At 33.7% G+C, this 15,406-nt stretch overlaps 1 protein-coding gene and 1 long non-coding RNA gene across 2 annotated transcripts in view; one reads left to right on the forward strand and one right to left on the reverse strand.

Annotated features, from left to right (window-relative positions):
* LOC120535155 overlaps nucleotides 1-15,406 on the forward strand; it is a 38,223-nt gene that overhangs the window by 17,830 nt on the left and 4,987 nt on the right. The window lies entirely within an intron of this gene.
* Nucleotides 1-15,406, reverse strand: part of urm1 (ubiquitin related modifier 1) — a 42,729-nt gene that overhangs the window by 9,013 nt on the left and 18,310 nt on the right. The window contains exon 3 of the mRNA XM_039762772.1: nucleotides 3,826-3,907. Within this exon, the coding sequence (XP_039618706.1) occupies nucleotides 3,826-3,907 (82 nt within the window). The remainder of the gene's footprint in view (nucleotides 1-3,825; nucleotides 3,908-15,406) is intronic.

Here is a 15,406-nt window from a genome sequence, read left to right on the forward strand (position 1 = left end):
TTCAGACTTTGAAGAAATAGACAACATATTTATAAAACCATAATAAAAAAGCTAAACAGAAAGCCCAAAATTTAGTTTTTAAACCTTCTCCACTCAAGCTCAGACAAGGTACAGGTAACTGTTTTACGCAGCAAAAGAAATTTTTAAAAAATTGTTCAAAAACTCATTTCATAATCCAGGATCCACTTTAACAATTAACATTTTGAAGCAGTGCATTTTACTTTTTTCCATGTTGTGTACAGTACTTACTTTTTATAATAAATCTTTGGGCCAAATGTATGAGATCCAGAATCTGAAGAGGCATTAAATATTTCACATGCACTAATAACACAGTACAGAGTATACCACAGATCAGATCAAGGGAGAAACGTATTCTCTTTGGGAAGCTAATAAATAAATTTATTTTTACGACATTTATACTATAATCATGGAGCAGAAGCAAAGGGATTTGATAATAATAATGCTGTGTATATATAAAGATGGATGCTTGCAATATAAATCACACAAAGTATTTTACGTAAGCATCACAGTTTACTGATTATGAGATTTTTAAAGAGATGCTCATGTTTTCATAGAGAATAGAAAGTTAATGATACAATGGGCTTCACTGGGGTCCAGCAGCAAAAAAAATTTAAGACACTCATGAGAATAATTTGGGTCACATAATCCACATATCAGTTACCCTATTGTATATACACATTATACAAAACACTTGCATTTTTGCTAAAATACTGTTAAATAAATACTGCTGGAAAATGACAGTAGTGCACTAATTGAATTACTTTAAAGCAAATCTGAGTTTTCGAATTCAGGAGAGGCCTCTTGAACAATGAATGACATGGCGAGGTTATGATTAATTTACTATACCGTTTTCATATTTTACTGAGAAAGCATATGTAAATAAAAAATTTATTTTACTGAAGCTAAATTGCTTACTTTTAGAAACAAAAACTATGAGAAATTAATTAGTAATAGGGTGCATTACAGTGAAAGCAAAATAGATGTTTGATTATTGTATATGCCTTTCATAAAAACAATAAAGAAACATATGTTAAGATAAATATATAAATACACCCATATTATACATATTATACAAATATTATACATACAAATAAGCTTTGGATTCAGTGTAAAGCTGACCTAAATGACACCAAGACTATCTTTTTAGGATGAGGGTTACCAGCTACTGTCTATAAAATGTGTGATTTTCTCCAGCTTTTTTTTTTAAAGATTGTTGTCATAGAGCAGTTAAGCAAAAAGCTTTTCAGCATCATAAGACATGCTTTTGTTATAATACAAAATTTACTTCCCCTTGAAAAATACGACTAGTATGTTGCAAGTGGCACTTGACACTCAAAACCACAGCCTACTTCATCTCTAAAGTGGTTTAAATGAATAACTAAATTAATTTGATTATTATGAACAAAAGCATTTATACACATACTTCAGATCAGCTGTATCGAATCTTGGTTCAATTTCATAAACATTTTTTTTCTGCTTAATGGAACTTGTATTTAATTAGATGTTCTGTTCCTCCTTGCTGTTATGTTTCTGCTGTGCCTAAAGTTCCTACAAGTGTGTATTTTATTTACTTTAGAAAAAAATCAAGACAATGATTTATGGACTGGAGAAAAACAGAACCCCACAGTCCGTAACATTTTTAGTTATTGACTTATTGAAGTAACTGCTTGATACTGAACATACTCAGAAGTGAAAAGGTACTTTTTGCGTAGTCAGCTATTGATGTTTTTGTTGTTTCTTATTTTCTCAATAAACAGTCTTTCTAAAAGTTTGAAGTTAAGTTCTTGAATTTCAGACCGCCGCATTTGAGAATTACATCCATTATTTTAAATATCATGCATGGTTTAACTTAATAAAGCAGAAAAATCTCTCGGCTCTTTAAAGATAAAATATACTTTGTTACGGTATTTTTTATACCAATATGGAATTATTTCAAAAACAATTGTGTACCGAGAGCACAAGGATGTGACCAATGACCAGTGTATTGCAATCCTTTTAACGAATGCCCCCCATTTAAATAAGGCACTTGAAAATGATAGAAAGATTAACCACTTTGTAATATAGCACCAAACATAGCCCCAGTAGAGCAATAGAGGGAATACATTCATTTTATTAAAGTAATGGAAATAGCTACAACCATCATCCACTTTCTAACTAGCTTGACCAGTTTAGGATCACTGGAAGCTGGTACCTATCTCAGATGCACTAGGCTTGAGGCAAGAACCAACCTATGCCACCCTCACACTTACTCATGTGGGGTCGACGTAAAGCCATCAGATAATAACCTAACCTGCATGTCTTTAGAATGTGGGGAAAAATTGGAGTATCTGAAAGAAACTGCATATAGGTAATAGCAACTACAGTTTTATCAAGTAAATAAACAAGACAAAGTTCATACCAAACACTCATCTCTGCACCTGTGCCAAGTCTACAAGAATGAAGACATTAGCAGCTTCATATGTTCATTCAAAAATAAAACTAATTTTATAAGCGTTTCAAAACTCCCCCATTGACCAGACATTCATGAGGCTCAGCTCACTATGCTAAGAATTTCTCAAATGATAAAAATGCAGAGACGAGCTTTAACAGTAGATGTCCCGGCCTTAAATGAAATAGCAAATGCTAACATTGATGTCTTTAATTGTTTTTTGAAGTTAAAAGTCCATCAGTATAACAACTAAAATGTGAAAACACAGCGAAAGCAAACATTGACACATATGTGAATGGCACAGGAATGAATGAGAAGAAACCAACTGGTTATGAGCAATCACTGCAGTTAAGGACCATTCACTTCATGGCTAATTGTAGATTAGTACACAGAAAGAAGCAATAACAAAATCTGATCACTTATGTAAAGCACTCTGAAAACAAGATAGCAAATCTGCTTTCAAGGAACTCGGAAAAAGTGAGCTCATCTTCAGTTGACAAGGAAATAAGTGGAAAATTAAAACATTAATTTTTGTGACATCTTAAATTTGAATAAAGTGTTACTTGTACATTAAATATTACTCTTTATTAAATATTATTATTCAGCTGATGTTTTCTCCATATGCAAATGCAAACACCAATCTCATACCAGTACCTGTATATGTAGCAAACCTGGTATACTGATTTTCTAATAAATCTGATATGAAAAGTGTGTTGTTAAAAGAAGCTTTGTTAATGAAATATCCTGAATAATCTGGGTATTTACAGATTGATTTTTATTTTCTTTAATATTGATTATGAAACATAAAATACAATTGAATACATTTAGCACACAGTAAGATAAATCAGGTATTTCATGATGACCATATCATTCTTTATCAACCCTAAAACAATTAATTTCCCCCCATTTGTTGTTACATTGTGGGGGATAGTGCACAGAAGTTCCCCTCTAGCCCACCTAAAAGAAATTCAGCACCTCAAAAGTGATTATAAATTAACCAAAAGTTAAAAGATTATTGTGTCCTGCATGCCATAACATCTACAGGAGTCTTCACTAATACCAAAAAATAAAAATGTACTATTATTAATGTCTTAGTTTTCAGTCAGAGAACTGGTAAAGGCTCTCTGATTAAACAAGACATTCAATTAACAACAAGTGCTGACTTGAGCCACTGCGGTCTCCCAAGACAATTTTTGTTCACCTTTGTTTTCGAGAGGTAACAAAGGGGGAAATGTAGTACTTGGCTGTAAAAACATGGCCATTCTATTACCACAAACAGTTCATTATCTTCTCATCAGACAGTCTGTAACACATACATATGATAAGTGTTTTTACAATGTCCAAAGCAAAATAACAAAAAACAAAAAGACACTTACACTGTAGTTCCCTGGATGAATAGTTCTGGCCGTTCTTTCAAAAGGTTGGCTTTAATCCATTCTAACAGTTGTTTCACATCCCCTAAAAATAAATAATTGTCAGAATAATGCCCAGTGTTCAATTAAGCTTATGCTACAGTAAGCAAAAAGCTGTTTACATTCATTTAAAGTAATTTCATGTCACAGCAGTAACATTGATCAGATCTGGTCTGAATTCTGTTTGCAGAGATCTGTTGTTAACATCTTTATATGTGTGTATATGGCTGCAGGAACAATCTTAGTGATTTGATCACCTACTCTATACCTATACTTAGAAATCCACTTGCAACATGTGGTACTGTAATGCATTTTCAGTATCTGAAATGCTATGCTATAATGTCAAAGCAAAAACAAAATTCTTCAAAAGTAGAAATAAAAATAGGAAAACAAAATTTGTTAAACACTTATGACCACACTTGTGTCCCCTCACTCTGCAAAACATATTTGTTTAGTTGATATTTGATAGAAATACTTTGTAAAAGTCTTTTACAATAAGCATATGTTTGGTTTGCAAGTCTGAACAATAGAAATTGGAGTCTTCACTGCAAAATTATTCAAGCTCCATCATGCTGGATGGTGATCATTGGTAAACAGCAGTTTCAAACACTTATGTTGTTTTTATATTCCGAATGAGATCTAGACTTTGACTTTTTTCCCTATGAGACTGATTTTTTTTAGGCACTGTGCTAATGCTGTGACTATATTTTTTGTTTTATTAATTAGTTAGACCAACGTTTTTCAACCACTGAGATGCAACCCACATTTGGATTGTGGGCTATGAGTGGGTATTGTTTATAATGTTAGTGGGTTGCAAGTTTATTGCTGCTCTGACAGAATCGTGCTCGATTTAACCAAATGCCCCAAAAGCAACGGTGGGTCACAAAGACACTCATACTGTATGTGGACAAAGTGGGTCGCAACACATAATTGACAGAGGAACACTGACTCTGAGAAATCTTGTCCTAGCTCTTAAGTGGTTTTCCTTCAATATTTCTGTGTACTTTTTTGCAATAATTTTGCCTTCTTTCTTTGTATGTCTTCCTGTCTCTAAGGTACAAAACCATCCTCTTAGGATAATATGTGGTACTATAGTTTACTAAAACAGCAACATGGACAAAAAGGTCAAATTAGATTTTGTCAAATCATAGAATCTTCATGATGTTCCAAGCCTCCCAAGTTACTTCTGCTCATGGATGAGCTTTTTCAGAAACATATTTGCTATTTTTTCCACTCGGCAAAGAATATTATAATTATTAAGATGGCTTCTAAATCTTGCACATAATTCCTTCCATTTGTGGAAGACGTTACAGTGAAATGTGTATATAAGTCCTATCTAGTGCCCATGTGAATATTGCCATATTTCCTCCCTTACTTAATATTAAAATGTACTATGCTTTTACAAATTTTCAGTGCCTTAGAACTTTAAAAATGTTTAGCCCAACATTCGCTTTCAAGTAATTCTCACAATTTGCTTTCAATGTACTTTTGTTTTGATGAGGTTGTTTTAAGTAGGCACTTTGCTAATAAACTGTGGGAAATGCAGAAGGCATGTGTGCTTAACAAGAACTAATATGAATAATCTTCACTGCACAAATGAGGACTTTTTCAACTAATTACAGGTATTTTACTAAATGTAACCTGGTCTAAGATATGAGAGAGAGAGAGAGAGAGAGAGAGAGAGAGAGAGAGAGAGAGAGGTCAGGAGTACATGCTGATATAGCTCATTGCTGCACCCACTAATAAGTCATAACAAAAGTATTTATACTTTTTTTTCATCATTTTATTGAAATCACACAACATTCCATACAAATAAATCAAAAACATTTTTTTCTTTTTTTCTTTTAGGATTTATTTAGAAGGATGAAATGAATGTACTTTTCCCAATTACAGCACAAACATTATAATTTCCCTATTGTAATAAAATATGAAAATTGAAGGGAAGCGAAAATCATATTTTTTTTCATTATACAGTCTAGGAATATATTTGAATGATCAGAAAAGCAATTGATGATTGCCATTACATAATGAAAATCAAGAAATTCAAATAATTTGGGGAAGGGCGTTCAATATACATATCAAATCAGCCAACCCATTTCTGCAGAATTATCATAGCCAGGTTTGACAGTGCTTTTGATAAACATTGGGTACCAACGTTAAAATTCATTAAAATCATATTTATCAAAACCTGGGATAATTGCATTCTCATCCCACAGAACCTTTCCAGTTTGTTACACTAATAAGAATGTACAGTTATGTAAAGTCAGATCTATTTAAAAAGTGCTTTAAACAAACAACAGGCAAGGAAAAAAAGAGTAAAAACAGAATACATTATAATAAAAGGATAAAAGCAACAAATCTGGACAAGGAAGTCTCTCATGTACACACCTACTTTCAATCATACAGGGCCAGTAGTGAGTCATTAATTCACCTAATGGGCGTATCTTTGACGTGGCAGGAAAACCAACACAGACACAGAGTAAGCACAAACACCACAGTCAGTACAGCGGGCAGGATCTGAATTAAATACTAGTATCAAATACTAACTGCTGACCTAGACATGCAGGACACAACAGTCTATTTAGATTCACTGGATTCCCCAATGTAACTTTTGAATTGTAGATAATAAAACAAAATATATTTAAGTGGTCTGCTACACAGTGGACCCACATATATTCTAGAGAATATAAAACTATGAGATGTTACCTTAATAACAGCTGTTGCTGGAGTGTAAAAACTGGATTACATTTACAAGTTTTTTTTACTATTCAATGTCTCAGTCTCTGTTGTTGGTCTATTCATTTTGAGTCTTTAGAAATACACATAAACTTTTAAGATGCTCAAGTGCAGCTGAAGCAGAAGGCAAGCTAACCACAAAACCTATTAGAGTTGCTATTTTGTGTAAAGGTATACCTAGAGGAAAAACAGTTAACTGTTTGGTTAAGACTAACACAGATATTTGCAGTCAGTTTTATATCAGGACACATCGGATAGAGTGTGAACATAATGAAAAAGTAATGCACCATTGTTTAGATTAGACAGAGTGAGCTTAAGTCTAAGGGTGCCAAGTCAATCGCTAGTACTTGGTCACAGAACAAATCATTTAACACTGGTGCTCCATTGGAAACTCCTGTACTCTGGGTAACTGCATGAAAACATGACTATGTCATCAGAAAGCAACTGTAGTGTTTTTTTTTTCTTCTGAGCAAGCCTCAGAATTAAGATATAGCAGATGCCGTCCCTCTCCGACAGTCCATTCTGGATTTCTAGGTAGTTTCTATCTTAGAGCTGAAGGCTCATAACAAAAATGAAGTAGGTAAATGGGTGACAAGTTGAAAGGAATCACTGAGATTCTCATATCTTTATAACCAAGCTTTGTTTTGTTTTTTTGTTTTTTACACGGGTTACTGTGTTACAATATCATACAGACAAACTAAAGAAACCCAAAACTACTCAGTTGGAAATTGCTTTGATGGAGGCCAGAAAGAACTACCATGAATCTGGGATAGTTACAAATTTGGCAAAGACATGGTATGGGTATGCTCAATAACTTCTTTGAGCAAGTTAGTATATTTAAATAATAAGAGTTTAGGACATGCTTTCTTTTGTTATATGTTATATTTAAATTAATTAAAGTATGACTATGCATGATAAAACTATTTAAACAGCACAAACCAATATTAAGATCATTCAGCAGAATTTCAGTCTGTACTAGGACAGTTTCGTTATGTAATTAATTAAAGTACATGAACCAAGACACATTAATGTTTCTACAGTAGTGCTTTAAACTGTTAAGATGGCCAACATCCAGTTCCCGTTGCTACAGCTTCAGCTGTGGAATCATTCTGCAAAATAGGATGCAGCTTCAGCAACCTGCCACATTGACATATTATTGTCTGAATTCAATTCCTGTTCTCCTGCTATGTAACTTGTCCTCTCGTTTAGCAACAAAATCTCCTTTAGCCGGACTAATTTATACAATGCTTTGATTCAGGACCCAAGTCAAATTTCTTGGCCAGACATAAGCAAAAAGTGGGTGAGCGCAAGATTATTTAATCAGAGTATACAAGTGTGGTCTTTATTAAATAACAGTGCTATTTGTGACTACCAAAATATTAAACTAGACCTGGTGAACTGCATATAACTAAAGAATTTATTTTATTCAGTACATGCTCACTTATTGAGATACACATATCAAACAAGAAGAAAAGGCACTAATATAATGTAACATATGCCACACTTAAATTTCTTACAATGCCCCAGATATACATAGACAAAGCTGCTGTTCTTTGGGCATTGTACTTAATATTTCTCCCATAAATGAAAAATCATAATATCTGGTACTAAATATTTGATAACTAGTGCGTTTTCATCTACTCATCCAAGTTCTTGATATTCTTCTCCCCAATCTGTGATAATCTTGATCTACTCAGTCAGTGACTGAGATTAACAAACAATGGCTTTAAGGTTCTATATATTGTTGGTTCATGTTCTTGATGACTGAAAAAACACAACTTTGTACAGTGCCTAATGCCTTACTGTAATGAGTCCAAAGAACTTTACAGAAACTGAAACAGAAAAACTGCTTAAAGAGTTTTTTCTTTTTAATTAAAACACAAGTTTTCTGGTTTTAGCCACTTGTATTCCATATTGTCACTCTTCTGTTCAGCTTATGCAACGCTTGTTAAAACAAATAAAGATGACATACACTGACAGGAAACTGAAGACTGTGTCTGAATGCCCACACTGCTGCCATAACCTGCTGGTCAACTGCACATTGCTTTTTACCCTCATTTGATAACTTGATACTAATTTTCTTAAAATTCCTCAACTCAAACCAGACCAGTCAGCTATTTATGTAAGACCGCTCTGACTTCCTATTAGGTGGATGTGATTCTTAATCATTCCATTATTGTAGTAACAGGATTGGGAAACTCACTTAACCATTGTTCATTAGTCCTCCTGAATTAGAATCTAAAGTGCTAGCTGGAGTCTATGGTCCAATTCCCTACATAAACTCTCCTAAGGAGAATGAAGAGTTCAATACTGTACCTGAATAACAACTGGAACATACCCGGTTTCTTTGCCTTATCTGACAATGGTGTCTTCCCCATTCAATTTGCCTTAGTGGGACTCAAAAACAAAATGTCCTGCTTAACCCATATACATCTTTCCAATGAATGAAAACTTATAATAATGGCATTATTATAATTAGAACATGCTTTCAATATTAATCACAATCTACCATATCTACAAAGGACATGCCTTTTATTTAAGCACATACAGAGTTTATTTTTAGTATGTTGCTTTGAACATGCCGCAGAAATCAGACAGTAAAACTGATGAAATGTGATTATTTTTCTTTCTACAAAAAAAAAACAAAACAGTGTGGTGATAAATCCACAATGTAGTAATACTAGCCTACTATTAAGAGCAACTTTAGAACACCACTGTCTTTCCACATCTCAGCTTGTGTATAATTTATTGCTCTAATTCTTTTATTTATTTTGCAAGATTTCAGAGAGCTCAAGTGGAAATGTTGTCCAGCTTATCCTCATATGAACATTCAAAACAGAGCCAGCTTCACAAATCTTAAATGCTTTTATTATGAGACAATGTATTACCGCATTTTCTTAGATTTAAATATTATTTTTTAAGCCTGGTAACGCCTCGGTATTCCCCCGGAAGAGCTGGAAGAAGTGGCCGGGGAGAGGGAAGTCTGGTCATCTCTGCTCGAGCTGCTGCCACTGTGACCCGACCTCGGATAAGTGGAAGAGGATGGATGGATGGATGAACTAAAAATACTGTTTTCGCTCTTGTCAACATAAGTAACCTATTCTACAGTGAAAATGACATCAGCAATAATATCTGCACTGTTCCCAATGATGTGCCATTGAAACAATTTATCTACAATATGTAGAATGTAGAATTAAATACATGAAACAAGGTAGCTTATTAAACTTTAAAGATGGACATTACTCGACACTACCTAAATATAGAACAGTCATAGTACAGTATATACAGCAGGCTGTGTTCAGGAGCAATAAAAGAAATTCACAAAGATGAACTTTCATAGAAAAAAAATCAATCTCTTAATATTTGCTATTTTATAGAAACCCTACAGAAAGTACAGTGCAATTTTCTATATTTTATCTAAATTACCTAATGAAATTATTTGAAATATGTAAGAAATGAAACACACACACACATTATATATATATATATATATATATATATATATATATATATATATATATATATATATATATATATATATATATATATATATATATATATATATATATTACCATTATTATGATTCTTTATTTACCAGACTCCTTTATCTCAGGCAAATATAATACAATAAATGGCAGGGGTTGACAAGAATATAGTAAGTTGACAAGCAATAAAGAAAGAAAATTACAGTACATTGAGAGAATCTTGGTGTTTTATTCAGTCCTAGAGTTTAACAATAAACTAGCAACATAACAAAAGTGCAATTAGTTGATGAGTAATAGGATTAGAACAAGCTGTAGAAATCCAGGAGTATAAAAGAGCAGACAACTTAAGCAGGTGAAGACAGCATTTATAACAGATGCCTCAGTATTTTTAGAAACCATTAAATAGGTAAAACCAGCAATTAGTTACAGAAGTAAAATAAAGCAGGTAAACATGTTAAAGACAAAGCTCATCTTAGAAGGTGAAATATTTTGAATGTTTTGCTTATACTAGTGAAGCCCCTACTCCGTGTTTTCAAAAATTAAACAATATAAAATACACAACTAAAATAATTCACTGGTAAGCTGAATAAGATGTAAAGTAATTTTATACAGAAAAGCGAAGACAGGGTTGAATGAACATCTGTGGTGACCCCAAAGTTCATCTTTGTGGAGACAGAGTGGGGGTTAGAGAAATAATTAATTCTACCAGAGATGGAGAAAACAATTTCTTTCTTTAGAATATGAGTTGAGCTAACGGGGTCATTAATCACACAGAGGCAGGAAGAAAGACCAATGTCCTTTTTGATTATTCATGCAGAAGCCCCCCACTAAATTTTACCTCATTTGCTTAGGATGCTAATCACCCTCACCAAAAGCAGGTCATTTGTCACTGACCACAGTGTCCACCAATGGTCAAGGTCAGTCTCCTAGTCCAAGCTTCTTAGCTCTACTTCCCACATTCCCCTTAGTGTTGACCTATTGTGGACAGGTTGCTGTGGAGACTGCATTACAGCAGAGGTCTTTTGTGCTGCCTTTACGTTTTTGAAAAATGTGAGGGGGTTTGTGGGGGAAATCAGGCAAGGAGTTAAAATGTCAGTTAATCCTTTTTCATCATCCATTCCCTCTAGGTTATGAGAGCAATGGTTCAAAACAGTTGCACAGTTACACTGAGTAGAAATATAAATGATATCTCCACTGTCTATAGAGAAAAGCCAAGCAAAATGACACCTTTTATTGGCTAACTAAAACGATTACAATATGCAAGCTTTCAAGGCAACTCGGGCCCCTTATTCAGGCAAGATGCCTATAAAAACAGATGTACACAGATAATTAAAACATCATATTATCAAGTCAAAAAAAAAAACTGAAAATGATGTAGGTTAATGAATTATATAAAAAAAATTGTGAATTTAATATACATTACCCTCCACACTTATTGGTGCCCCTGGTAAGGAGGAGTAAATAAAGTTATATAAAAATAAACAAACCAACCTTTGGGTATATTACCCTAATCTCACACTGAAAAAAAATAGAAATCCAACTTTTAACTGAAGCAGATTTATTCTGTGAAAAATCAACTCCTTATCAATAAGTAATTATTTTTTAACAAAACCACATGTGCCATGATTATTGGCACACTGCATAGTGTGCTCAAAAAATACCCCTGATAAGGCTGGAGAATACAGAGTAGGTTAATCTGAGACCTTTCCTCTTTACAGAATCTCTCTAAATCACCCAGTGTCCTTGGTCCTTTCTTGTGCACTCTCCTTTGCAGTTCACCCCACACATTTCAATGGGGTTTAGGCCCAAAGACTTATATGGTCATGGCAGAAGTTCGATTTTGTGTTCCTTTAACCATTTTTGTGTTGATTTGGACATATGTTTTGGATCACTGTTTACTGGAAGATGTAGTGATGAACCAGTTTCGCTTTCTTGGCAGAGGCAATCAGTTTTAAATTTATTATCCTCTAGTATTTCCTAGAAGTCCATGATGCCTTGTATCCCAAGAAGGTTCCCAGGGCCTTTGTAGGAAAACATCCCACCACATCATAGAATGTCCTCCATACCTGACACTGAGGATAAGGTTCTTTTTTGTATAGCCATCCTTCTTATTACATCAAACCCATTTGAGTATTTGTTGCAAAAAAGCTAAATTTTTGTTTTGTCTGATCACAGAACATGGTTCCAGTTATAGTTTCAGTAGGATTTAGCAAACTCCAGGCACTTACTTTTGTAGCTTTCCAAATAATCTGTTGGTTCTGAGGTGGCATCTAATGGTAGTATGGGCATTTCACATGAGAACCTTTTTTTCCCTTCTTCTTTTGAAATAGCCATTCCCTGACGTATGAAGGTCAACATACTTTTCTCTCATTTGAACATTTGAACAGTGTGTTCTCTTATCTTTCCAAAGTTGATGAATGAATATGGGAATTTGGTCTCTGTGCCACTACATATTTACACCCCAGTGAAACAGCATTACTGTTTGAAACTTCACACTCTGACCAACTGAAAAAAGTAAGATATAAATGGAAGTTATGCTTCTTTCATTTCTGCACTTTAGCAAAATGCACTTTGTTCATAAGAATTTCCAGGGGTTCCAATAATCATTGCATATGAGCGTTTTCTTTTCTTAGAATAAATTAAAGGTTGGATTTCCCTAATTTTTTTCAATGCAAGATTAAAGTTAAGATTATTTTACAACCCTTTTTACTCATCTTTACCAGGGGTGTCAGTAATTGTGGTGGGGACAGTGCATATTGCATGGTCAACATATTATTGTTGACTATCAATATCTTAAACACATCATGAAAATAAATGGTTTGCTAAAAATATGAAGGGTTCTTGTAAAAACAACCACCATAATAATAAATTCCAGAAATCATTGTAGTACTTGGAAAAACTGAAGACTGAAATCATCCCATTTCATTATGAGTTTATGACAGTTAAGTGAATCTGATCCTAAATCAGTAAAAGTGTTTTAAAATGGAGTGCGGAGACCTCCACATTATAAGCAAGATGGGCAGAAACTCAACAAAACATTGTAAATTAAATAAAGTAAAAAGTCAAAAAATGTAAAGTAAAAACCACAAAGTGCTATTTTCTTTTGAAATACTGAATAAGATAAACAATAAGAAAACAGTATCACAATGCCTATGTGCCAAGTTCAATTCTATGGTTAGGGGCCTTGTATAATTTCTACAGGCCAAAGCCATGCTGCCTAGTAATTTGGCATCTCTTGTTTGCTACTTTAAGCAACTGTTTGAGGTGGCTCTGTTATGAGCTGGAATGCTGGCCATATCTACTTTGCACCAAATGGTGCCAGAACAGGCCCTGGCTCTCCACTTTCCTTAAATTACATACAGTGGAAATAAATAAATAAATAGACATACATTTTCAAGGGAAAAATATGTTTTCAAAACTTTTGGAAAATTCATGTCCATGTGTCTCTGATGTAATAATTGTGGGTATTGTATCTTGAGAACAAATTTAATTATTCTTATAAAATTTAGTAGACAACTTACAAATAAAAAAAATGTCTAAGTATTTAGGACAAATTTTTGATGTTGACATTCAGTATATCAAGTCTTCAGGTCACATTCATCAATACCTGAATAAGAATAAATGACAATTTACAATTTAAAAATCACTTGCAAATGAATTGCGCTCTTATTTTGTGATGACAAAAACAACAAGCGAATGATTTTTTACAGTAAGCCCTATAGTGAAGGGAAAGTGTTTCTACATAACATAACAACTCTTATACCCATGTAAGGCAATTAGGGGTTGGAGCCTGTTCCTGCTGTTTTACGTAATTGCAAGCCTCTTTCACATAAACATCCACGATCACAATAGGCAAAGTAGGACTCATAAATGAACATATAACCTGCTTATCTTTTTGGATGTGGAAGGAAACCCAGAGAACTTTGTGAAAAATGGGAATAGCAACCATGTGCAAACTTCACATACACAACAACTACCAGATCCAAGATTCCAATGCAGGCTACTAGGTCTATGAGACAGCTGCACTAACCACTGCACCACCATGCTGCTAAGTGTCTCTACAAAAGTTCTAAAATAACTTTCACAAGTTATACAGGATTACTTTTTTAAGTATGGGTTTCTACATTCTATGGAATTCAATGGGTGGGCTCTCCACTGATAAATAGGGGTCCTGAAAAGGTCAAATGAATTCATTTAAAACTTCTCTTTAAAGACAGCTTAACAGCAGGAATCCTTAGACTGTGACAGCAATGAACACTAGCCTTCACCATAAAATCTCAAATGCTCAGGATGTAGCAAAGGGAAACCTAAATGAAGCAAGAAGAGACTGACAAACAGTCAATCCTGGGTGTTCACTAGTGATATGTCTGGTGACTTGTAAGATACAGTTCTTTTTTTAACAAATCATTATTTGTTTTAACTTTTATTTCTTTACTCAATTGAAAGTACATATTAAAATGGGCACCACATTTTGACAAATTCATAGAAACCCTTGTACACATTAGTAAAATACCAAGTAGTTTAATAAGCTAACTTTCTCATCTATGAAACTGTCAAATTCCTTGCTGACAACAGATCTAACGTCTGACATAGGTAAGTTGGAAAGGAAAGATATTTGTGATAAAAATGTTTGACAAATATAAAACTTAAACTTGTCAAGTATATTTTTGACAAGGTTAAAGAAGCAAAATACAGCAAGCACCGAAACAGATAAAGCAAATATTCCATTTAAACAATACACCATGTGTTTCGAACCATTGGAACTTTCCTTATGTGAAACTATATACCAAGTACTTTCACTGTGAATATGCAAAGCCATGGGCAATAGCACCATTAATGAGAGACAGGAAACAAGACCAAATCAATCAAAATGTGTGGAATCAACACCGTTAGTATTTTCAGGATGAAACTGTTTATTTCTCTGCCATCCAACCTGCCATTTCCCAATTCTTCTCTTAACATAGAATGCATGTATGGAAAGGAAGGAAAAATAATAATAATAACAATAATAATAAAAAAAAAACCTACTTAAACTGGTGCTGGCATGGCTTGTTCCATTTCTCCCTTTATACCTTTATTCAATCACAGACAACTGAGATTGTGTAGGTTTACATCTCTTCATGCAACTACATGCCTCACAGTAATGTATACATCCTGAAGATTAGGCAATTTAAATTAAAGCAGGAAGCTGTAGTCTATCTTATGGATATTATTGATAGAACTGTGTGCAGTGCCTGTTTCACACAACTGTATAGAGGCTACATTTTTAACATGGATATTTATAATTCCTTATTCACTACTGTTAAATTGATATAATTACAAAA

The sequence above is a fragment of the Polypterus senegalus genome, chromosome 9 (genome assembly GCF_016835505.1).
Source record: "Polypterus senegalus isolate Bchr_013 chromosome 9, ASM1683550v1, whole genome shotgun sequence".
Lineage (NCBI taxonomy): Eukaryota > Metazoa > Chordata > Cladistia > Polypteriformes > Polypteridae > Polypterus > Polypterus senegalus.